This window comes from Salvelinus sp. IW2-2015, linkage group LG26 (genome assembly GCF_002910315.2).
Source record: "Salvelinus sp. IW2-2015 linkage group LG26, ASM291031v2, whole genome shotgun sequence".
Lineage (NCBI taxonomy): Eukaryota > Metazoa > Chordata > Actinopteri > Salmoniformes > Salmonidae > Salvelinus > Salvelinus sp. IW2-2015.
This window is the reverse complement of record NC_036866.1, coordinates 12,201,530-12,226,429: the sequence shown is the minus strand read 5'-3', so window position 1 is coordinate 12,226,429 and position 24,900 is coordinate 12,201,530. Positions and strand designations below refer to the sequence as shown.

General features: G+C 44.2%; 2 protein-coding genes across 2 annotated transcripts; one reads left to right on the top strand and one right to left on the bottom strand.

The window, feature by feature from the left end:
* Nucleotides 1-432: 432 nt before the first annotated feature.
* On the bottom strand, nt 433-7,294 carry LOC111952702 (serine/threonine-protein kinase NIM1). Its single transcript, XM_070435128.1, has 4 exons — nt 7,222-7,294; nt 3,610-3,924; nt 2,593-2,861; nt 433-2,332 (listed from the first exon to the last, which is right to left on the bottom strand). Exons 1-4 carry the CDS (start codon nt 7,241-7,243, stop codon nt 1,577-1,579), a joined length of 1,362 nt encoding a protein of 453 aa, XP_070291229.1. The 5' UTR covers nt 7,244-7,294; the 3' UTR covers nt 433-1,576.
* A 580-nt stretch (nt 7,295-7,874) lies between these two features.
* On the top strand, nt 7,875-23,549 carry LOC111952111 (DNA polymerase epsilon subunit 4). The gene is made up of 4 exons (XM_023970601.2): nt 7,875-8,361; nt 13,917-14,001; nt 14,709-14,750; nt 23,263-23,549. Exons 1-4 carry the CDS (start codon nt 8,110-8,112, stop codon nt 23,277-23,279), a joined length of 396 nt encoding a protein of 131 aa, XP_023826369.1. The 5' UTR covers nt 7,875-8,109; the 3' UTR covers nt 23,280-23,549.
* The last annotated feature ends 1,351 nt before the right edge of the window (nt 23,550-24,900 follow it).

Sequence of the window (24,900 nt, the reverse complement as noted above, 5' to 3'; positions counted from 1 at the left end):
ACCGAGATGAGATCCTCAGACCCCTTGTGAGACCATATGCTGGTGCGGTTGGCCCTGGGTTCCTCCTAATGCAAGACAATGCTAGACCTCATGTGGCTGGAGTGTGTCAGCAGTTCCTGCAAGAGGAAGGCATTGATGCTATGGACTGGCCCGCCCGTTCCCCAGACCTGAATCCAATTGAGCACATCTGGGACATCATGTCTCGCTCCATCCACCAACGCCACGTTGCACCACAGACTGTCCAGGAGTTGGCGGATGCTTTAGTCCAGGTCTGGGAGGAGATCCCTCAGGAGACCATCCGCCACCTCATCAGGAGCATGCCCAGGCGTTGTAGGGAGGTCATAGAGGCACGTGGAGGCCACACACACTACTGAGCCTCATTTTGACTTGTTTTAAGGACATTACATCAAAGTTGGATCAGCCTGTAGTGTGGTTTTCCACTTTAATTTTGAGTGTGACTCCAAATCCAGACCTCCATGGGTTGATAAATTTGATTTCCATTGATCATTTTTGTGTTATTTTGTTGTCAGCACATTCAACTATGTAAAGAAAAAAGTATTTAATAAGAATATTTCATTCATTCAGATCTAGGATGTGTTATTTTAGTGTTCCCTTTATTTTTTTGAGCAGTGTATTTTGACGAAGCACAGGACTAAGTAGGCTTGGAAGATGCTGATGCTGATAGTATTATTAATCCTTTGTCTCTCGCTGTAAGCCAATTGTAATAAAACATAGGCCTATTGAGTGATGTAACGTCACAACAAGCTGAAGTCAATTACTGTAGCCTTGTTAGTACATAAAGCTGCAATATAATTAATGTACTTTACAGTACAACCCTGAAATCTTAACCTTTTCAACATTGTATCTTTCTGTCACGGATTTCTTAGGAGTACTGAAATGTAATGATTAATGTGAGCACAAGATGGTGCTATTTATCTATCTATCATCTGTACTGCTACGAATAAGCGACAACAGATCCGTGAGTGTAGTGTGTGTATGTGTGTTTTTGGTGTGTGTTTGTGGTGTGTGCGTGTGTGTGTGTCTGTGCGTGTGTGTCTGTGTATGTGTATGTGTGTGTGCATTTGTGGTGTGTGTGTGCATGCGTGTGTAACAGTATAACTCTAGTCCGTCCCCTCGCCCTGACCCGGGCGCGAACCAGGGATCCTCTGCACACATCAACAACAGTCACCCACGAAGCATCGTTACCCATCGATCCACAAAAGCCGCGGCTGGTTCAGAGCAAGTGACGTCACCGACTGAAAGGCTGCTAGCGCGCACCACCGCTACCTAGCTAGCCATTTCACATCGGTTACATTCTCTTCTGGTGTAGCCTGGCTATACAGGAGGCCAGACTCTGTAGCATTATTTCTCAACCTCCATGGAGGTCCATGGAGCAGCACTGGTTCCTGAGATGTTGCTGACAGGTCCCTCAGATAGTTCATAGTTATGGGAGAACTTCACTTCTCAAGTGTTCAATTTCAATATAAGTGGCACACCAAAATTGTTAGTTTTAATCCAAAGAGAAGATCCATAATTTTCCAGTCCCTGGTTCAAAATCTGTTGCAAAATCCCTGGTCTATAGGATAACACAGACACTGGTAGGGTTGTGCTTGTCCATAACAGCAGTGGTCGTCCTGCCGTTCTTACTGCCAAAGTCCTCAGGGTAAAGGGCTGCGTATCCCACCGCCTCCACAGACCTCCTCTTCTGGACGAGGTGGAGGAGGATACGGTACGTCCCCGTCAGGGGGCTGCGATTGTCTGTATAGGTGTTGTTCTGCAGGTGGACTCCCTTGATGCCCAGATCAGACAGGGCCGACTTCACCTCCTGCTCCTCCACACACAGGGCCTGGGAGGTATCAGCCAGGTGAAAGGGTGTCTGGGGCAGGGGGGCGTACGCCCGAGGGTACTCAATGCTCTTCAGCCACGTGCTGGTCATTATCAGGGAGATGGAGTCACGGTCGGCGGGCACGGACCTCAGCATGCCCTTTATGGCCAGTTGGCAGGGGTTGGGTACATAGTCAGGGAAGGCGTAGGCTCCCTGCATGATACAGCGCTTCAAACGACCAAGGTTGTCGGCGTGGAAAGGCATGGTGGCGGTGACCATGAAGTAGAGCAGGATTCCCAAGGCCCAGATGTCCACGTAACGACCTACGTAGCCTTTGTCTTTGAAGAGCTCTGGAGCGGCGTAGGGTGGGGAGCCACAGAACGTGGTGAGGACTTCAGATGGAGCACTCACGATACTGAAGCCAAGGTCTCCCACCTTGATGCAGTAGCTGGTGGTGTAAAAGATGTTCTCTGCTTTCAGGTCTCGGTGGACGATGTTGTTGTCATGCTGAAATTATAACAAAAAGGGGTAAGGTGGGGGTACGTTAGTTGGATGTGCTACAAAATTACGATGTGCTCTCTGAATCAATCAAGCAAGAATAGCCTACAATAATTGGATACATTCTGGCAAATCCTGGCCATAGACAATGCATGATTTATGCAAAAGTTATGCATCCAATCCTCAAGTTAGGAAGCTGCCTTAATCACAGAGTGGAATTGACATCTGTGCCCGTCTACTGTTCAATGCTTTGACTGGCTAGAGCTCACCATGTGTTTGATGGCAGAGATGATCTGGGCAAAGATGAGCTTGGTCTCCAGGTCAGACAGACGCCCCCGGTTGGTGATACGTGAGTAGAGGTCTCCTCCACTACCGTACTCCATCACCAGGTACAGGCGCTTGGTGGTCTCAATCACCTCATAGAGACGAACAATGTTAGGGTGGGACAGCTTCTCCATACAGCTGATCTCTGTGGCAAACAGAGACTGAGACTTCTTGTCCAGCCGAAGCTTATCCAAAATCTTGATTGCGACCCTCTCTGAGGGCGGGAGTGAGAGAGAGAAAGACACAGAGAGAAGGGGGGGAGAGGGAGAAACCAATACAGAAATGATAGGAGAGCAGGAAGGGTGATGAGACATGGCAACTGGTGTAATTTAATTTGAAGCTTCACCAAATTATATAACGTCCAGTGAAACATGTGCCTGAGAGGAGAATGTGAGGGTAAATGAAGAACTCTCCTTTTCCCCACCCCCCATCTCGCCATCTCTCCTGTGTTATTTCCCTGCAGGGATCTCTAACTGCCTGCTACAGAAATTAAACAGAGCTGTATAAAACATGAATTCACCACAGGGGGTGAGGGGGGGATCTGAGGCGATCAGGAGGTGCTTAGTTCAGGTGACCACCCCTTGTCCTCTGGCATCAGTATTCACCCTGTTACAATACCCCCCTGGAGACAGAGTCTGTGTGGCAGGCATGGGAGGCTAGAGACAGGGTCAGCTCAGAGGGAACCAGTCAGTAAGAATGTGTTAGAGAGCTATATCTTCATACTGCCAGGTCCCAACCATTGAGTAGGAACTGTAATGTCCRTTTTGTTACATTTTCCAAAGTGGCATCAGTTGGTCTACTGAATGGAACATATGATTATATCATTGGAGACGAGGTACAGTGTATTGCTCAACTCTCACTCTGTTTACTGTACCAGTCAGGCTTGACGAGATTAATGAATTGACCAATTAATAATTTAACTAACTACTGAAAAGATGACAAACAAATAAATCTCTCCTTACCTTTAGTCAGGGCATGGATACCCAATCTAACGTGGGAGAAGTTCCCACACCCTATTTCCCCCCTGAGCTCGTAGAAGGAGATCCTCCGGCCCAGTATGAGGTCGTTGACTACCCTCTGGTCATGGTTCATGTCATAAAGCACCCTCTCAAACGGTGTCTGCCTCATCCTCTGTTCTGGGGTCAGTTCTGGTATAATAGGACGGGTTGAAAGGACTTTGGGTGTTTTATCCAATGGCGTTACACTCGTCTCACTTGGCTTGGCTTTCTTATCCTCCTTGTCCTTGCGTTTCGGCCACGCTAGTCTGGATTTGAGTCCTAAAAGGCACAAAGAAAAAAAATGAATTACAGGTGAGATTTTAATTTGGGTGAGGTTCCCTGTGTTCAATGGCTGGGATTCCGATTTGGGACTATTGGGGGTAGATGTTCTCTGGCCTCTCCAGTTAGCTCTATTCACATAAAATAACATCACACAACTTCTTAAATATCCTACCGCTCCCTTCTATCATGCATTGATACAAATGACTTACCTGTCTTTCTTATTCCTGTTAGCTCCTATTGGATCAAATGAGCATTGATACAAAGGATCATTGATTCAAACTGTCACATATTATAACTCTCTCTATCTGACATTCTTTGTTAGAGGCTTGGGGCACAGCTCTGCTGATGGTCTGACTGGCCTTAAGGATTCATAATAGCAGTCAAAATGTATTTTAGGTCATCGTTACAAAAGGTGATTTAATTGCAGACGTGGAGCTCCACCATTACCTCTGGGTAAATGTGCAGTATGCAGGACTGTCATAATGAGATTGGCTCACACTAATCTCCATGCAGGAGACTCCTGTTGACTTGAACGGAATGTCCGGCCAGCTAAATAATCATCTTAACAGCTTTAAGTGACATTGACTATTCTTACTAGTGCATATTGGAGACAGCGACACTTGGAAATAGCACAGCAGTATTGACTCTAAGAACTCCCTATGGTCAAATACATGGATCTGTTTAGTTTTTTTTTATCCCAGCGAAACAAATCATTCAGTCCCTCAGATACAGTAAATCAATCAATAATGAACAATTTACAAATCGAAAGGAAAACTACATAAAGAGCAATGCATTTAACAATGGAAATAAGTGCCAGACTTTATTGTGTTATCCTCAAGGATTTTACTCATGTGCATGTATGGCTTTTCAAGTTTTATGTGTGCTTATTTTTTTAAATGGTTGTATTAATAAACTAAACTAAACTGTCTAGTAAGAGGAGAAAAGGCAGTGATTGGCATGTGTGCATACTGCTGATTACAATATATGGCACATCAAGCACTATCCCCTAAATTATATGTGGCCTTGTACTTGAACTGAAGATCATCAACTCGAAGCATAAAAAGAGGTGGGGATTGACCTTACACACAGCATCACTACATTATTTATTTTGTGGGCACAGATAATGTGTTACGCCCTGACCGTAGAGAGCTTTTTATGTCTCTATTTTGGTTTGGTCAGGGTGTGATTTGGGTGGGCATTCTGTTCTTTTTTCTATGTTTTGTATTTCTTTGTTTTGGCCGGGTATGGTTCTCAATCAGGGACAGCTGACTATCGTTGTCTCTGATTGTGAACCATACTTAGGTAGCTTTTCGCCACCGATGCTTTGCGGGTAGTTATTTTCTGTTTTGTGTTTCTGCACCTGACAGGACTGTTTCCGTTTCGTTCATTCTCTTTGTTATTTTGTTATAGTGTTCAGTTTAAATAAAAAGCATGAACACTTACCACGCTGCGCTTTGGTCCGATTATTCCTCATCCGACGACGACACCCGTTACATAAGGTCAGGTTGGGTCATGGAGATATATGACTGTGAGGTCAGAACCAACATCTATAATAGTTGGTAGGATTAGCCAATGAGGCCTTGGTCTAATGAGGTCAGAGCAGAGAATCTCAATTTGGGCCTGGGCAGGCCATTATAGCGTTATACAAAATCTTATGTACAGTATAACTGTATTGTGCATTCCTACACTGCTTTGAGAAATAAACTGAATCAAAAGTAATAATTGGGCACTGAAGCACTTTTTGTTAACAATGTTAAATCCATGATATCCCTAGACATTGCTCTTGTAAAGAGTATGAATACGTGAATTAAATGTAAAAATAGGATGGGACTGAATCCCATGGTTCTGTAATGTAGCCTACAGTATGAACCAATGTAGCCTTCAAACAATAGACTGGAAAAGACTATTAAAGTCATGACGGCCCAAGACAACAGGTGCATCAGGCTTTTTTTATTTTATTTAACCTTTATTTAACTAGGCAAGTCAGGCTTAAAGGAAATGTTCACCCAAATTACTGAATTACATATTGGTTTCCTTACCCTGTAATCAGTCTATGGACAAGGTATGACACCAATCCATGCTTTGGTTTAATTTCCCTGTCACAAATCCCATTCACAATCAATGTCATATACTTTCGGATTATTTGGACATGATGCGCGAAAAATGCTGATATTGGTAGGCCACCGTGAAAAGGAAACAAAACCAAAACATGGATTGCTGTCATACCTTGTCTATAGACTGCTTACAGGGTAAGGAAACCAATGTGTCATTTTGTAATTTGAGTGAACTATCCCTTTATGAGCACAGAACCATTTTAAAAGTGATAAGGGTATATATACTTATACATTTAGGTTTAGCTCATCTCTATATATTTGTCATCTCAATCTGGTTTATATTTAATGGATGCTGACACATCAAAGATGTTGCTCTCCCCTTTGGAAACACTCTCAATGCAGGTCAGGATTAGACAGAGCTCAGTTTAGGAGGTTAGTTCTGTTCTGAAAATACAACTGAAAATGCAATAGATAACACTCAGTATAGGGAGAGCACAAGACGTTGAAATTACTTATTTTTGGTTTAAAAGACGTTGAAAAGACGTCTTTCAACCAATTTTGCTCACTGGTACAGTACTGTACTCTCTCGCTGTGCTACAAGAAGCTATCTGGTTGAACTGTTACACAACACAATGATCAGTTACAACTGGATCGGTGCCCCTGAACTTTATGTGATAATATATTCTGATGCAATGCAATTCCTTATAGTTTCTCTGTAACCTGTAATGTTTTTCAACATACACTAATATCAAATTCATGCCATTATTTTTGCCTAGGTGTCTGTTTTGTGCTTGCAATTGCCTTATACGGTACATTGATTCAGAAATGAATGTAATAACAGGAGTTCCCAGGTAAAAAGCAATGAGGTTTGCACAGAATTCCAATTTAAAACCACAATTTTGATTAATTTGTTTGATTCTATTCTACTATTGCAGTAACATACACCATTTCATAATGCCCTATAGAAATGGCAACACATTGTTATGGGGCATAATAAATAACTGCTTTTGTCTTATTGATCTGATAGAAAATGTTATGTATTTTATCTAAATTTGTTGGGACCAAATTAAAGGCCTAAATAAGTAGACTACATGCAATTAGACTATATGTCAACCCATATTGGCGTAATGAACACATCTGCATCTAAAATAAACAAATAGCAAAAAAGTTATTTATATGCACTTTATATGCTCTTTTGCATATAACTAACTACTCACAAAATAATAGTTTGAAGTGTTACCTGGTATCTGCGGATCCCTCATCCTTCAAGTCCAGCAGTAGAGAAGATACAGTGTGTGTGAATGGAGTGGCTCACCATCACTAAACCTCAGGGCATCACCCTGCCAATCCTATTATCACTGTGTATTAATATCCATTAGAGACTGATATAGACAAGGCAGCACTAAATCTCTGGACACGCAGCTAGAGCACTTTTCTATATCATGTGAATCTAATGTAATGATAAACATTAAACATTTTATTGAAAGGTAGGCCAATCAAATTCAATATTTATGACAGGTCTAGCTACAAACAATTAATAATTGCTCACATTTCTACAGCAATAGAGAAATGGAGATGGCAATTGAATGCAACAGATATATGATAGAGTTCTTAATTAGTGTCATGATCTGTCATGTTTCCTATTCAGCATCGTGGGCGTTCTGTAGTCAATGTTCTAATGTAATGATAAACATTGAACATTTTATTGAAAGGTAGGCCAATCAAATTCAATATTTATGACAGGTCTAGCAACAAACAATTAATAATTGCTCACATTTCTACAGCAATAGAGAAATGGAGATGGCAATTGAATGCAACAGATATATGATAGAGTTCTTAATTAGTGTCATGATCTGTCATGTTTCCTATTCAGCATCGTGGGCGTTCTGTAGTCAATGTTTCACAACGTTTAGGAGGAGCGCTGAGGAGTTGTGAACACTTTGTTTGGCTTCCGTTCGAGACAATCGTCGCCTCATGAAGTCGGCAATTTATCCAATCACACACAAGGAATAGATGGCGGGAGTGAAAGGGGAGGGACATTCGAATGTGTGATTCTCGAATTCGAGCACATTTTCTACGCTAGGAAAGTAGCACATGCTAGCTACGAACTGTATGTGGCTACAAGAGAATGGCGGAAAGTGTTGCAGTCTCTGTCGCCCCCTTGGGACCCACAGAGTCGGACCCAGAGCGATGTGAAGGCGAGGAAGAGGTACGGGGGAACGAGGCTGGCGAGAACAACCAACAAACTGGGCCTGTTACAGGAGGTCCCCAGAACCGTCTCGCGAAGTTACCGCTATCCCGCATCAAGGCATTGATGAAAGCCGACCCAGACGTGTCCCTCGCCAGTCAAGAGTCTGTGTTTATCATAGCTAAAGCCACAGTAAGTTAAAACTATTACGTGGAGTAGCTACCAGTATGATAGTTTGTTTTCATATTTGGTAGCCTACAGTCAACATGGACTAATGCCATGTAACTGGCTAGCCAGCTGTTTTATGGTCCTTGTTGTAGTTAGTTAATTGAGTACCACAGGATGACACAATACCCATAAAACCTAGAGGTCAAACAGGGAAATGGTTCCTATCGTTTTCCACCTTTCATTTTTCCCATAGGGGATTTTGGAAACACTTACAATAAGGACTGTGTTTCGTGTAGACTTACCCTGGCGCGACGTTTTCATAGCTGTGTAAATCTCTCCTAACAAATATATTTGCATTTATTTACCCTCCCAAAAATGAAATGCTAATGTGGCTATCATAAGGAACTACAAATGCTATGTTAATCTGGACAAGACTGCCAAATTGAAGTAAAACTAAGATTCTATGGATTAACTATATAATTTTAGCTAGATGTAGGAATAGATAGGCTAAATTTCTTTAAATGGACAAATCTGTGAACTGTCTTCTGCACATTTTTTTAAATTGACACAATACCTTTTAGCAAAGGGATCAGTTAGCGATGATGTGGTGGAGCTTGCAGGGATTTGTAGTTTTGCATGATGTCTATTTTGATGCTAATTAGCAGTTTTGAATCTGAGCGTAAATAGAGCCGAATATATTGATAAGTCACCTTGTCCGAGAGCGATTTACATAGTTATCAAAATGTCACGCCAGGGTAAGCCTACATCAAATCAAATTTTATTGGTCACATACACATATTTAGCAGTTGTTATTGCGGGTGTAGCGAAATGCTTCTTTGTGCATAGCTCCAACAGTGTAGTAGTATCTAACAATTCACAACAATACACACACATTTAAAGGAAAATTATGGAATTAAGAAATATATAAATATTAGGGTGAGCAATGTCGGATTGGCATTGACTAGAATACAGTATATACATATTAAATTAGTAAAACGGTATGTAAACATTATTCAAGTGACCAGTGATTCCATGTCTATGTACTTAGTGCAGCAGCCTCTAAGGTGCAGAGTTGAGTAACTGGGTGGTAGCCGGCTAGTGACAGTGATTAAGTTCAGTGCAGGATACTGGGTGGAGGCCTGCTAGTGATGGCTATTTAACAGTCTGATGGCCTTGAGATAGAAGCTGTTTTTCAGTCTCTCAGTCCCAGCTTTGATGCACCTTTACTAACCTCTCTTTCTGGATGATAGCGGGGTGAACAGGCCATGGCTCAGGTGGTTGATGTCCTTGATCTTTTTGGCCTTCCTGTGACATCGGGTGCTGCAGGTGTCCTGGATGGCAGGCAGTGTGCCCCTGGTGATGTGTTGGGCAGACCACCATCTGGAGAGCCCAGCGGTTGCAGGCTGTGCAGCTGCTGTACCTGACAGTGCTACAGCCTGACAGGATGCGCTCAATGGTGAAAGTTTGTGAGGGTCTTAGGGACCTAGCCAAATTTCTTCACTACACTGTCTGTGTGGGTGGACCATTTCAGATTGTCATTGACGTATAGGCCGAGGAACTTGAAGCTTTTCACCTTCTTTACTGTGGTCCCGTGGATGGGAGTGTGCTCCCTCTGCGGTCTCCTGAATCCACCATCAGCTCCTTTGTTTTGTTGAGGGAGAGGTAATTCTTCTGGCACCACTCCGCCAGGGCCTTCACCTCCCCCCTGTAGGCTGTCTCGTCATTGTTGGTAATCAGGCCTACTACTGTTGTCGTCTGCAAACTTGATTGAATTGGAGGCGTGCATGGCCACATAGTCATGGGTGAACAGGGAGTACAGGAGGGGGCTGAGCATGCACCCTTGTGGGGCCCCTGTGTTGAGGATCAGCGTAGTAGAGGTGTTGTTTCCTACCTTCACCACCTGGGGGCGGCTCGTCGGGAAGTCCAGGACCCAGTTGCACAGGGCGGATTTCAGACCCAGGGTTTCCAAGCTTAAGTGAGTGAGTTTGGAGGGTACTATGGTGTTGAAGGCTGAGCTGTAGTCTATGAACATTATTCTTACATAGACATTCCTCTTAGGGCAGTGTTCAGTGCGATGTCTATTGCGTAGTCTGGATCTATTGGGACGGTATGCAAATTCAAGTGGGTGTAGGTGTAAGGTGGAGGTGATATTATCCTTAACTAGCCTCTCAAAGCACTTCATGATTACAGAAGTGAGTGCTATGTGGCGATAGTAATTTAGTTCCTTTTTTAMATTTTTTTTTATTTAACTAGGCAAGTCAGTTAAGAACAAATTCTTATTTACAATGACGGCCTACCAAAAGACCTCCTACGGGGGCTGGGATTAAAAATAAAAGATAAATATAGGACAAAACACACCATGACAAGAGAGACAACACTACATAAAGAGAGACCGAAGACGACAACAAAGCAAGGCAGCAACACATGACAACACAGCTTGGTAGCAACACAACATAACAACATGGTAGCAACACAACATGGTAGCAGCACAAAACATGGTACAGCCATTATTGGACACAGACAACAGCACAAAGGGCAAGAAGGTAGAGACAACAATACATCACGCAAAGCAGCCACAACTGTCAGTAAGAGTGTCTTTGAATGAAGAGATTGAGAATACTGTCCAATTTGAGTATTTGTTGCAGGTTGTTCCAGTCACTAGCTGCAGCGAACTGAAAATTGGAGCGACCCAGGGATGTGTGTGCTTTTTGGGACCTTTAACAGAATGTGACTGGCAGAACGGATCAAGTATGTGGAGGATGAGGGCTGCAGTAGATATCTCAGATAGGGGGGAGTGAGGCCTAAGAGGGTTTTATAAACAAGCATCAACCAGTGGGTCTTGTGACGGGTATACAGAGATGACCCGTTTACAGAGGAGTATAGAGTGCAGTGATGTGTCCTATAAGGAGCATTGGTGGCAAATCTGATGGCCGAATGGTAAAGAACATCTAGCCGCTCGAGAGCACCCTTACATTTACCTTTGCTTTCTTGGGTACAGGAACAATAGTGGACATCTTGAAGCAAGTGGGGACAGCAGACTGGAATAGGGAGAGATTGAATATGTCTGTAAACGCTCTAGCCAGCTGGTCATGAAACACAGCCCTTATTTGAAGTGTTTCTAAAATCCCCTATGGGAAAAATGGTGGACTGCTAGGTTTTATGGGTATTATGGAAAGGGAAAAGGGGACAACTAGTCAGTTGTACAACTGAATGCATTCAACTGAAATGTGTCTTCTGCATTAACCCAACCTCTCCACTGTGGGGCTCTATAGCCGACAGTAATTGCAGGCTAGTCTTTGGGTGCTGAAGTCAGTCCTTCTTTGGGATTTGGATGGTGGATCGCATTCAACTTTTAGGTGCATACACCGCCACCTATTGTCACGACCTACCTACATTAAATTCTCTTCATTAGTCCTGTTCCTCTACGAATGTGAAATATAGCCCTAGACAACACCACCTTTACTCATTAAATATACACTATCCCATTCCACTACATTGACCCCATCTGCTCCTGCACCATGCTAAGGTCCTGGGAGGATCAAACACCACCTCTCAACAAACCTTGTAACTATTTTGACGTCAAATCTCTTATACCCAAATACATGTCTCCAGCTGCCACCACAACATCTATTTTCTGTGATTTACATTCAATAACTGCGGTACAGTTGATAACCATTGCTATGAATGCTAAGAAGCCAAACTTACTAATGCATAAATTACTTGTTGGCCTATCGCTCTGTGCTGGCACAAATCTACTACTCACTGGAATCCTCTCAGGATTCCTCACTCTTTTCCCATCCTCGTCTACTTCAAATTTTATTTGTCACGTGCTGAATATAACAGGTGGAGACCTTAGTGTGAAATGCATGTTTGAGCCTTCCTCTGACACTGCCTAGTATATAGGTCCTGGATGGCAAGCAGCTTTGCCCCAGTGATGTACTGGGCAGTATGCACTACCCCCTGTATTGCCTTACAGTCGGATGCCGAGCAGTTGCCATACCAGGCGGTGATGCAACCGGTCAGGATGCTCTTGATGGTGCAGCTGTAGAACTTTTTGAAGATCTGGGGACCCATGCCAAATCTTTTCAGTCTCTTGAGGGGGAAAAGGTACTGTTGTGCCCTCTTCACGACTTTCTTGGTGTGTTTTGGACCATGATATTTTGTTGGTGATGTGAACACCAAGGAACTTAACTCTCGACCTGCTCCACTACTGCCCTGTCGATGTGAATGGGGGCGTGGTCTGCCGTCCTTTTCCTGTAGTCCATGATCAGCTCCTTTGTCTTGCTCACGTTGAGGGAGAGGTTGTTTTCCTGACACCACACTGCCAGGTCTCTGACCTCCCTATAGGCTGTCTCATCGTTGTTGGTGATCAGGCCAACCATTGTGTCATCAGCAAACTTAATGATGGTGTTGGAGTCGTGCTTGGCCACGAAGTCGTGGGTGAACAAGGAGTACAGGAGGGGACTAAGCACGCACCCGTTAGGGGTCCCCATTTTGAGGATCATCGTGGATGATGTTGCCTACCCTTACCACCTGGGGGTGGCCCATCATGAAGTCCAGGATCCAGTTGCAGAGGGAGATGTTTAGTCCCAGGGTCCTTAGCTTAGTGTTGAGTTTTATGGGCACTATGGTCTTGAACACTGAGTTGTAGTCAATGAACAGCATTCTCACGCAGGTGTTCTTTTTGTCCAAGTGGGAAAGGGCAGTGTGGAGTGCGATTCAGATTGCGTCATCTGTGGATCTGTTGAGGCGGTATGCAAATTGGAGGTGTCTAGGGTTTCCGGGATGATGGTGTTGATGTGAGCCATGACCAGCCTTTCAAAGCACTTCATGGCTACTGACGTGAGTGCTATGGGACGGTAGTCATTTTGGCAGGTTACCTTCGCTTTCTTGGGCACATGGACTATGGTGATCTGCTTAAAACATGTAGGTATTACAGACTCGAGAGAGGTTGAAAATGTCACTGAAGATACTTGCCAGTTGGTCCGCGCATGCTCTGAGTACACGTCCTGGTAATCTGTCTGGCCCGCGGCCTTGTGAATGTTGACCTGTTTAAAGGTCTTGGTCACATCGGCTACGGAGAGCGTGATCACACAGTCGTCTGAAACAGCTGGTGCTCTCATGCATGCTTCGGTGTTGCTTGCCTCGAAGCAAGCATAAAAGGTATTTAGCTTGTCTGGTAGGCTTGCGTCACTGAGCAGCTCGCGGCTGGGTTTCCCTTTGTAGTCCGTAATAGTTTGCAAGCCCTGCCACATTCGACGAGCGTCAGAGCCTCCTACGGGTCTCCGCAGTGCACACACACACAGCCTATAGTTAATCATTCTAGCCACTGCCAGAGATAAGACAGGGAAGAAACCACCATTTACCTCTAGGCTGCTATACATATTTATTTGGTTTGTCATTCTATAATTTTTCATGGAATTTTAGTGGTAATTAAATATAATTTGATTTCGAAATCATTAGAATGAGTTTTCCAGAAGTAGTTTTACCAGCTCCATGTATTCTAAAATTGAAAAGTGAGGGAGCGCCGCTCCTGGATGTTACTCACTGTTTACTAAACTTCAGTTCATGTCTTCCAGGAACTCTTTGTTGAGATGATTGCCAAAGATGCCCTGGTGTATGCCCAGCAAGGAAAGAGGAAAACTTTGCAGAGGAAGGATTTAGGTTAGTAATGTCAAGTGGACATGTTGTTGACCAAACATTGATCCTATATACCATATGCTTAGTGTAATGGTCACCAACCCCTGGTTCTGGAGAGCCACAGGGTTTGCAGACTTTAGTTCCATCCTCGTACTAAACACGTATTAGGCCTATACCTGATTCAACTGATCGAGGTCTTAGTGTTGAGGTAGAACAAAAGCCTGCGCACCAACTCACACCAACAGTAAACACTTTCATTGTAGGACACACACACCTCATTCATCTCATTGAGTGCTTGATGATTCGTTGACAAGAGGAATCAGGTGTTGATCTGGGGCTACAGCAAAAGTGTGTACAGCAAAAGTGTGTATTTGAGTTGGTGTGCAGGCTTTTGTTCTACCTCACCACTAAGACCTTGGTAAGTTGAATCAGGTATAGGCCTAACTCTACAGGACCAGGATTGGTGGCCACTTAGGCTAGACCAGGGGTAGGCAACCCTAGTCCTGGAGTGCCGCAGGCACTTCAGGTTTTTGATTAAACCGACCTAGAAGACCAGGTGTGTTGAATTTAGGCAGTCACTGAACTGATCGATTAGCTCAGTTGGTCAGGTGTGGTGCCTAGTTGGAACAAMATCCTGAAGTACCAGCGGCACTCCAGGAACAGGGTTGCCTACCCCTGGGCTAGCCTTTGACTAGTTGTTCCTAACTATTGTTTTTTTTCTTCACTAACAGACAATGCAATCGAGGCCATAGATGAGTTTGCTTTTCTGGAAGGTAAGTTCTCTGCCAAGCATGCTTCTTTACTAAACCTCTACCATGTTTTTATCCTCATAAGATTGCTAATAGATTTTATGTAATTGGATGATCATGCTGTGATGCATTAGCCTGATTTCATTGGCTGTACTGAATCATTTACATTACATTTAAGTCATTTAGCAGACGCTCTTATCCAGAGCGACTTACAAATTGGTGCATTCACCTTATGATATCCAGTGGAACAACCACTTTACAATAGTGCATCTAACTCTTTTAAGGGGGGGGGGGTTAGAAGGATTACTTTATCCTATCCTAGGTATTCCTTAAAGAGGTGGGGTTTCAGGTGTCTCCGGAAGGTGGTGATTGACTCCGCTGACCTGGCGTCGTGAGGGAGTTTGTTCCCATTGGGGTGCCAGAGCAGCGAACAGTTTTGACTGGGCTGAGCGGGAACTGTACTTCCTCAGAGGTAGGGAGGCGAGCAGGCCAGAGGTGGATGAACGCAGTGCCCTTGTTTGGGTGTAGGGCCTGATCAGAGCCTGAAGGTACGGAGGTGCCGTTCCCCACAGCTCCGTAGGCAAGCACCATGGTCTTGTAGCGGATGCGAGCTTAAACTGGAAGCCAGTGGAGAGAGCGGAGGAGCGGGGTGACGTGAGAGAACTTGGGAAAGTTGAACACCAGACGGGCTCGCGCGTTCTGGATGAGTTGTAGGGGTTTAATGGCACAGGCAGGGAGCCCAGCCAACAGCGAGTTGCAGTAATCCAGACGGGAGATGACAAGTGCCTGGATAAGGACCTGCGCCGCTTCCTGGGTGAGGCAGGGTCGTACTCTGCGAATGTTGTAGAGCATGAACCTACAGGAACGGGTCACCGCCTTGATGTTAGTTGAGACGACAGGGTGTTGTCCAGGATCACGCCAAGGTTCTTAGCACTCTGGGAGGAGGACACAATGGAGTTGTCAACCGTGATGGCGAGATATGGAACGGGCAGTCCTTCCCCGGAGGAGAGCAGCTCCGTCTTGCCGAGGTTCAGCTTGAGGTGGTGATCCGTCATCCACACTGATATGTCTGCCAGACATGCAGAGATGCGATTCACCACCTGGTTATCAGAGGGGGGAAAGGAGAAGATTAATTGTGTGTCGTCTGCATAGCAATGATAGGAGAGACCATGTGAGGATATGACAGAGCCAAGTGACTTGGTGTATAGCGAGAATAGAGAGGGCCTAGAACAGAGCCCTGGGGGACACCAGTGGTGAGAGCACTGGTGCGGAGACAGATTCTCGCCACGCCACCTGGTAGGAGCGACCTGTCAGGTAGGACGCAATCCAAGCGTGGGCCGCGCCGGAGATGCCCAGCTCGGAGAGGGTGGAGAGGAGGATCTGATGGTTCCAGTATCAAAGGCAGCCGATAGGTCTAGAAGGATGAGAGCAGAGGAGAGAGAGTTAGCTTTAGCAGTGCGGAGCGCCTCCGTGACACAGAGAAGAGCAGTCTCAGTTGAATGACTAGTCTTGAAACCTGACTGATTTGGATCAAGAAGGTTATCTGAGAGAGATAGCAGGAGAGCTGGCCAAGGACGGCACGTTCAAGAGTTTTGGAGAGAAAAGAAAGAAGGGATACTGGTCTGTAGTTGTTGACATCGGAGGGATCGAGTGTAGGTTTTTCAGAAGGGTGCAACTCTCGCTCTCTTGAAGACGGAAGGGACGTAGCCAGCGGTCAAGGATGAGTTTGATGAGCGAGGTGAGGTAAGGGAGAAGGTCTCCGGAAATGGTCTGGAGAAGAGAGGAGGGGAATAGGGTCAAGCGGGCAGGTTGTTGGGCGGCCGGCCGTCACAAGACGCGAGATTTCATCTGGAGAGAGAGGGAGAAAGAGGTCAAAGCACAGGGTAGGGCAGTGTGAGCAGAACAGCGGTGTCGTTTGCTTAGCAACGAGGATCGGATGTCGTCGACCTTCTTTTCAAAATGGTTGACGAAGTCATCAGCAGAGAGGGAGGAGGGGGGAGGAGGGGAGGAGGATTCAGGAGGGAGGAGAAGGTGGCAAAGAGCTTCCTAGGGTTAGAGCAGATGCTTGGAATTTAGAGTGGTAGAAATTGGATTTAGCAGCAGAGACAGAAGAGGAGAATGTAGAGAGGAGGGAGTGAAAGGATGCCAGGTCCGCAGGGAGGCGAGTTTTCCTCCATTTCCGCTCGGCTGCCCGGAGCCCTGTTCTGTGAGCTCGCAATGAGTCGTCGAGCCACGGAGCAGGAGGGGAGGACCGAGCCGGCCTGGAGGATAGGGGACATAGAGAGTCAAAGGATGCAGAAAGGGAGGAGGAGGGTTGAGGAGGCAGAATCAGGAGATAGGTTGGAGAAGGTTTGAGCAGAGGGAAGAGATGATAGGATGGAAGAGGAGAGAGTAGCGGGGGAGAGAGAGCGAAGGTTGGGACGGCGCGATACATCCGAGTAGGGCAGTGTGGGAAGTGTTGGATGAGAGCGAGAGGGAAAAGGATACAAGGTAGTGGTCGGAGACTTGGAGGGAGTTGCAATGAGATTAGTGGAAGAACAGCATCTAGTAAAGATGAGGTCAAGCGTATTGCCTGCCTTGTGAGTAGGGGGGAAGGTGGAGAGGGTGAGGTCAAAAGAGGAGAGGAGTGGAAAGAAGGAGGCAGAGAGGAATGAGTCAAAGGTAGACGTGGGGAGGTTAAAGTCACCCAGAACTGTGAGAGGTGAGCCATCCTCAGGAAAGGAACTTATCAGGGCGTCAAGCTCATTGATGAACTCTCCAAGGAACCTGGGGGCGATAAATCGGTAAGAATCGGTAATGATTCAAATGAAAGTTTATGGGTTGCGTACACATATTTGCAGGTGTTATAGCATTGCAAGCAAATGCTTATGCTACTAGCTCCAACAGTGCAGTAGAATATCTTGCAAATACAATACAAATAATAAAATCAAGAAATAACAATCAAAGTGAATATATAGTATTATACACTGCTCAAAAAAATAAAGGGAACACTAAAATAACACATCCTAGATCTGAATGAATGAAATATTCTTATTAAATACTTTTTTCTTTACATAGTTGAATGTGCTGACAACAAAATCACACAAAAATTATCAATGGAAATCAAAGTTATCAACCATGGAGGTCTGGATGTGGAGTCCACCTCAAAATATAAGTGGAAAACCACACTACAGGCTGATCAACTTTGATGTAATGTCCTTAAAACAAGTCAAAATGAGGCTCACTAGTGTGTGTGGCCCTCACGTGCCTGTATGCTCCCTACAACCGCCGCTGGCATGCTCTGATGAGGTGGCGGATGGTCTCCTGAGGATCTCTCCCCAGACCTGGACTAAAGAATCCGCCACTCCTGGACAGTCTGTGGTGCAACGTGGCGTTGGTGGATGGAGCGAGACATGATGTCCAAATGTGCTCATTGGATTCAGGTCTGGGGAATGGGGGGCCAGTCCGTAGCATCAATGCCTTCCTCTTGCAGGAACTGCTACACACTCCAGCCAATGAGGTCTAGCATTGTCTTGCATTAGGAGAACCCAGGGCCAACCGCACCAGCATATGGTCTCACAAGGGGTCTGAGGATCATCATCCGGTACCAAAATGGCAGTCAGGCCTACCTCTTGGCGAGTAACATGGAGGGCTTGTCGGCCCCCAAAAAGAAATGCCACCCACACCATGACTGACACCCGCAAAAACCGGATCATGCTGGAGATGTTGCAGCACAGCATGCAGAAGTTCTCACGCGCAGACTCGCAGACTCCGCTGCACGTCTGTCACATGTGCTCACAGTGTGAACCTGCTTTTCATCTGTAGAAGAGCACAGGAGCCCAGTCGGCGAATATATGCCATACTGGTCTGTAACTAATCAAGAATGCAATGCACAAGTCCTGAACAACGGAATCGATAATCGGGAAACCTGTAAACGCACAACCACCCACCACCTGTGGCACAGTACGGGGCACCATCAATCCACCCAACCACCCCACCCCCAGAAACCACCTCATACGAGAGTCTGTTTCCATGACCGTTTGAGCAGACAAAACATGCACATTTGGTGGCAATGCTGGAAGGTAAATAATATTAGGCAGGCTAAAAATGAGCGTAAGCTAACTACTGCTCACTACTTAGACAAAAGCAGGAAGTAGCGTACATGCTAGACATGGGATTGATAAAGACCATCAACTAAAAAAACGAGCCTCCTCCAAAGTCTCTAATGTACTAGGCCTGTCATCCGGATACGCGCCATATAAATAGCTCGAGAAACACTAGACTGACAGACACAGAACAGCTTTCTTGGCACAAAAGCTAGCAATTGAGTGCCACCTGGAGAGCTGCAATAAACATGAGCACAACTTGTAGTGAGGTTGTAGATCCGTCTTCATGCTAACCACTAAGAAGACATATCAAAAGTGACCAAAACATCAGCCAGGAAGCATAGGAACTGAGAAGTGGTCTGTTTCACCACCTGCAGAACCACTCCTTTATTGGGGGTGTCTTGCTAATTGCCTATAATTTCCACCTGTTGTCTATTCCATTTGCACAACAGCATGTGAAATTTATTGTCAATCAGTGTTGCTTCCTAAGTGGACAGTTTGATTTCACAGAAGTGTGATTGACTTGGAGTTACATTGTGTTTAAGTGTTCCCTTTATTTTTTTGAGCAGTGTATATTACACTGAGTGTACAAAACATTTGGAATACCTTAATATTGAGTTGCACCCCCTTTGCCCTCAGAACAAACTCAATTCGTCAGGGCATGGACTCCACAAGGTGTCGAAAGCATTCCACAGGGATGCTGGCCCATGTTGACTCCAATGCTTCCCACAGTTGTCAAGTTGGCTGGATGTCATTGGGTGGTGAACCATTCTTGATACACACGGGAAGCTGTTGAGCGTGAAAAACCCAGCAGCATTGCAGTTCTTGAAGCACTCAAACCAGTGTGCCTGGCACCTAATACCGTACCCTGTTCAAAGGCAATCTTTTGTCTTGCCCATTCACCCTCTGAATGGCACACATACACAATCCATGTCTCAAGGCTAAAAAAATCCTTCTTTAACCAGTCTCCTCCTCTTCATCTACAATAAGGGATCGTAGGTTTCACCTGGTCAGTCTTTGTCATGGAAAGAGCATGTGTTCCCTAATGTTTTGTACACAATGTGATAGATACTGTCCGTGTGTGTTTATCACACTTTGTATAAAACATTAGGAATGCCTTCCTGATATTGTGTTACATTATGGGGTATTGTGTGTAGATGGGTGAGAAAAGAACAATGAAATAAATAGTTCTTGCATAGTTTGGAGCGGTCATTGTCCTGCTGCAAAATCTGGATCCCAACAAATCAGCTGGGCTAGATAATCTGGACCCTCTCTTTCTAAAATTATCTGCCGAAATGGTTGCAACCCCTATTACTAGCCTGTTCAACCTATTTCGTATCATCCGATATCCCCAAAGATTGGAAAGCTGCCCTTTTTAAAAGGGGAGACACTCTAGACCCAAACTGTTATAGACCTATATCCATCCTGCACTGCCTTACTAAAATCGACCATTTCAAATTCCACCGTCCCTTCTCCACTATGCAATCTGGTTTCCGAGCTGGTCATGGGTGCACCTCAGCCACACTCAAAGTCCTAAACGATATCATAACCGCCATCGATAAATGACAGTACTATGCAGCCGTCTTCATCGACCTGGCCAAGGCTTTCGATTCTGTCAATCACTGCATTCTTATCGGCAGACTCAATAGCCTTGGTTTCTCAAATGACTGCCTCGCCTGGTTCACCAACTACTTCTCAGAGTTCAGTGTGTCAAATCGGAGGGCCTGTTGTCCGGACCTCTGGCAGTCTCTATCGGGGTGCCACAGGGTTCAATTCTCGGGCTGACTCTTTTCTCTGTATATATCAATGATGTTTCTCTTGCTGCTGGTGATTCTCTGATCCACCTCCTATGCAGACGACACCATTCTGTATACATCTGGCCCTTTGGACACTGTGTTAACAAACCTCCAAATGAGCTTCAATGCCATACAACACTCCTTCCATGGCCTCCAACTGCTTTTAAATGCTAGTAAAACTAAATGCATGCTCTTCAACCGATTGCTGCCTGCAACCGCCTGCCCGACTAGCATCACTACTCTGGACGGTTCTGACTTAGAATATGTGGACAACTACAAATACCTAGGTTTCTGGTTAGACTGTAAACTCTCCTTCCAGACTCACATTAAGCATCTCCAATCCAAAATTAAATCTAGAATCAGCTTCCTATTTTGCAACAAAGCCTCCTTCACTCATGCTGCCAAACATACCCTCGTAAAACTGACTATCCTACCGATCCTTGACTTCGGCGATGTCATTTACAAAATAGCCTCCAACACTCTACTCAGCAAATTGGATGTAGTCTAGCACAGTGCCATCCGTTTTGTCACCAAAGCCCCATATATTACCCACCACTGCGACCTGTATGCTCTCGTTGGCTGGCCCTCGCTACATATTCGTCGCCAAACCCACTGGATCCAGGTCATCTATAAGTCTTTGCTAGGTAAAGCCCCGCCTTATCTCAGCTCACTGGTCACCATAGCAACACCCGTAGCACGCGCTCCAGCATGTATATTTCACTGGTCATCCCCAAAGAGCAACACCCCCTTTGGCCGCCTTTCCTTTCAGTTCTCTGCTGCCAATGACTGGAACGAATTGCAAAAATCACTGAAGCTGGAGACTTATCTCCCTCACTAACTTTAAGCATCAGCTGTCAGAGCAGCTTACAGGTACAGTGAATCTGTAAATAGCACACCCAACTACCTCATAAACCCCATATTGTTATTTATCTTTTTGCTCTTTTGCACTCCAGTATCTACATTTTACATTTTAGTCATTTAGCAGACGCTCTTATCCAGAGCGACTTACAGTAGAGTGCATACATTTTATAAATTTTTTACATACTGAGACAAGGATATCCCTACCGGCCAAGAGCAGACGCTCTTATCCAGAGCGACTTACAGTAGAGTGCATACATTTTTACATACTGAGACAAGGATATCCCTACCGGCCAAACCCTCCCTATCTCTACTTGCACATCATCATCTGCACATCTATCACTCCGGTGTTAATGCTAAATTGTAATTATATCGCCTCTATGGCCTATTTATTGCCTTACCTCCCTAATCTTCTACATTTGTTCACACTGTACATAGATTTTATATTGTGTTATTGACTGTGCGTTTGTTTGTAACTCTGTGTTGTTTTTGTCGCTTTGCTTTATCTTGGCCAGGTCGCAGTTGTAAATGAGAGCTTGTTCTCAACTGGCCCACCGGGTTAAATAAAGGTGAAAGAAAATAAAAAATAAGTAAAGTAGGAGGAAATTGGCTCCAATTAAGCGCCGTCCACAGGGCAAAATGTTGTAATAGCCAGCCTTCTTCAGGATCCCATTTACCCTGTACAAATCGCCCACTTTACCACCACCAAAGCACCCCCAGACCATCACATTGCCTTCACCATGCTTGACAGATGGCATCAAGCACTCCTCCAGCATCTTCATTTTTTCTGCATCTCACGAATGTTCTTCTTTGTGATCTGAACACCTCAAACTTAGATTTGTCTGTCCATAACACTTTTTCCAATCTTCCTCTGTCCAGTGTCTGTATTCTTTTGCCCATCTTAATCTTTTCTTTTTATTGGCCAGTCTGAGATATGGCTTTTTCTTTGCAACTCTGCCTAGAAGGCCAACACCCCGGAGTCGCCTCTTCACTGTTGACGTTGAGACTGGTGTTTTGTGGGTACTATTTAATGAAGCTGCCAGTTGAGGACTTGTGAGGCATCTGTTTCTCAAACTAGACACTCTAATGTACTTGTCCTCTTGCTCAGTTGTTCACCGGGGCCTCCCACTCCTCTTTTTTTATTCTGGTTAGGGCCAGTTTGCGCTGTTCTGTGAAGGGATTAGTACAGAGCAGTGTACGAGATCTTCAGTTTCTTGGTAATTTCTCGCATGGAATAGCCTTCATTTCTCAGATCAAGAATAGACTGATGAGTTTCAGAAGGAGGTTCTTTGTTTCTGGCTGTTTTGAGCCTGTAATCGAAACCACAAATGCTGATGCTCCAGATACTCAACTAGTCTAAAGAAGGCCAGTTTTATTGCATCTTTAATCAGGACAACAGTTTTCAGCTGTGCTAACATAATTGCAAAATGGTTTTCTAATGATCAATTAGCATTTTAAAATGATACACATGGATTAGCTAACACAACGTGCCATTGGAACACAGGAGTGATGGTTGCTGATAATGGGCCTCTGTACGCCTATGTAGATGTTCTATCAAAAATCAGCCGTTTCCAGCTACAATAGTCATTTACATTTACATTTACAACATGAACAATGTCTACACTGTATTTCTGATCAATTTGATGTTATTTTAATGGTCAAAAAAATTGCTTTTTGTTTCAAAAACAAGGACATTTCTAAGTGACCCCAAACTTTTGAACGGTAGTATATATTAATAATAGATTTGTATAGTATGGTTGACAATTWTTTTWTTTTTTTTCTATGTTCTCTTTCAAGGTACTCTAGATGCCTAGACACTCTCAGAAGAAAGAAGGCAGTTCAAAGATCAGAGGCATTTGGAAACCAGACTGACCTGTGTTGCTTTTGAAGTGACATCACTGAGTTGGTAATTGCATATTTGAGAAGATTTTGGTACTGGTTGCAAGGAGTTCCCTTCCTGAACATGTTCAGTAAATACTGACATCATTGATGATCCTCCTTCAATTAGTCTTGTATGCAAGGAATCTGACTTTTTTGTTGTTGTAAATAATGTGAGGTATGTTGAAATAAATCATACAAATGTTTGTAAATCTAATAATTGTTGTTTTAATCAAGAACGCTTTATTGGGAACGGTCATTTATTTTCAAAAGAAATACATCCATCTTCATTTAGTGTTCCGTAGTGTCCAGCTGTTAAGGCAACAACTACACTGTGCCAGTTTCCAATGTGAGGAAAATATAGACTTAACATTTTAATAAAATGGAAAGTACGAGACATCAAATTCTATCCGGCCAAAATCATTTAAAACCTCTAGCAGACACAATGCTTTACAGGGGGTCTAGCAAATGACCAGGTCTATATTTTGCGGACTAAGGGGTAAGACGTTGGGCATTTCCTTTCCTAATATCTATTACTCTGTCTGCAGGTTCCAAGCTTAGAGACTATATTTACGTATCATACCATTATATCCTGTTTGTTTTGCTGTTTCTATAAACTATCGGGCCAGAGAGAGGGACTTGAGCTGCAGGACAGGTCCATAATCAAAAAAGCATAATATGAGCTTTTCTGAAGATTACGATGGCTCACGCCAGGACAGACACACATGCCGGGGAAAGTGGCTGTGCTGGTGGTCTGGAGCTATGGCAAATGAATTCAAGACTGGACAAAAAATACCCAACATCTTAGGCACTCCTTGTGCATTCCTGAATAGATTCTGCTTTAGTGTATCAACAGAATGGTGGGTTGAGTGCAGTTTAGCACACCTGCCATTAATTATATTGCTGCAGAACAATATATTTCATTCCCAAATTATTTCTAATGAACAATTACACACTTCATTAAACATATATCAAAGCTGATGGGTGTAACTCATCCCTTGGTTACTTTTCAGTATTTCTGAGAAATTTCTATCATTTAATGTCATTGTAATTTATTTCCTAGCACCAGTAAAATTGGGAGGATTATTTATTACAAGGTCCCCTACCTTCTCGATTTGACATGTTTTTCTTTTTGCAGTTTTTGATGAACACATCCGTTTTGGAAAAGTGTTCTGTTTCCCCACATTAATAAAATATCACATGTTGCATTATTTTATTTGCCACAGTAAATAAGGAAATTATCATATAAAGTAAGATGGTTCCACCTAGAATCATTCATTATGTAACCATGAAGAAGTGTTTGTGTTTTACACCCATTTTAAATGACACATGAGCATATATAGAATATGTCTTGATTTATTTTTTCTAAAGTTTACTATTCCCTAAGTCAAAACATCCCCAACTTTATGGGGATTGTGTCAACTCATGCTTTTTACAAGATCAGAACATAAAGAACTGTGAAACAACTTTTAAATTAGGGCATAAAGCTGATTAAAAGTGATCAATCTTCAGGAAGTTGTAGAGAAGACCATGTCCTAAAATGACTATAATCACCCA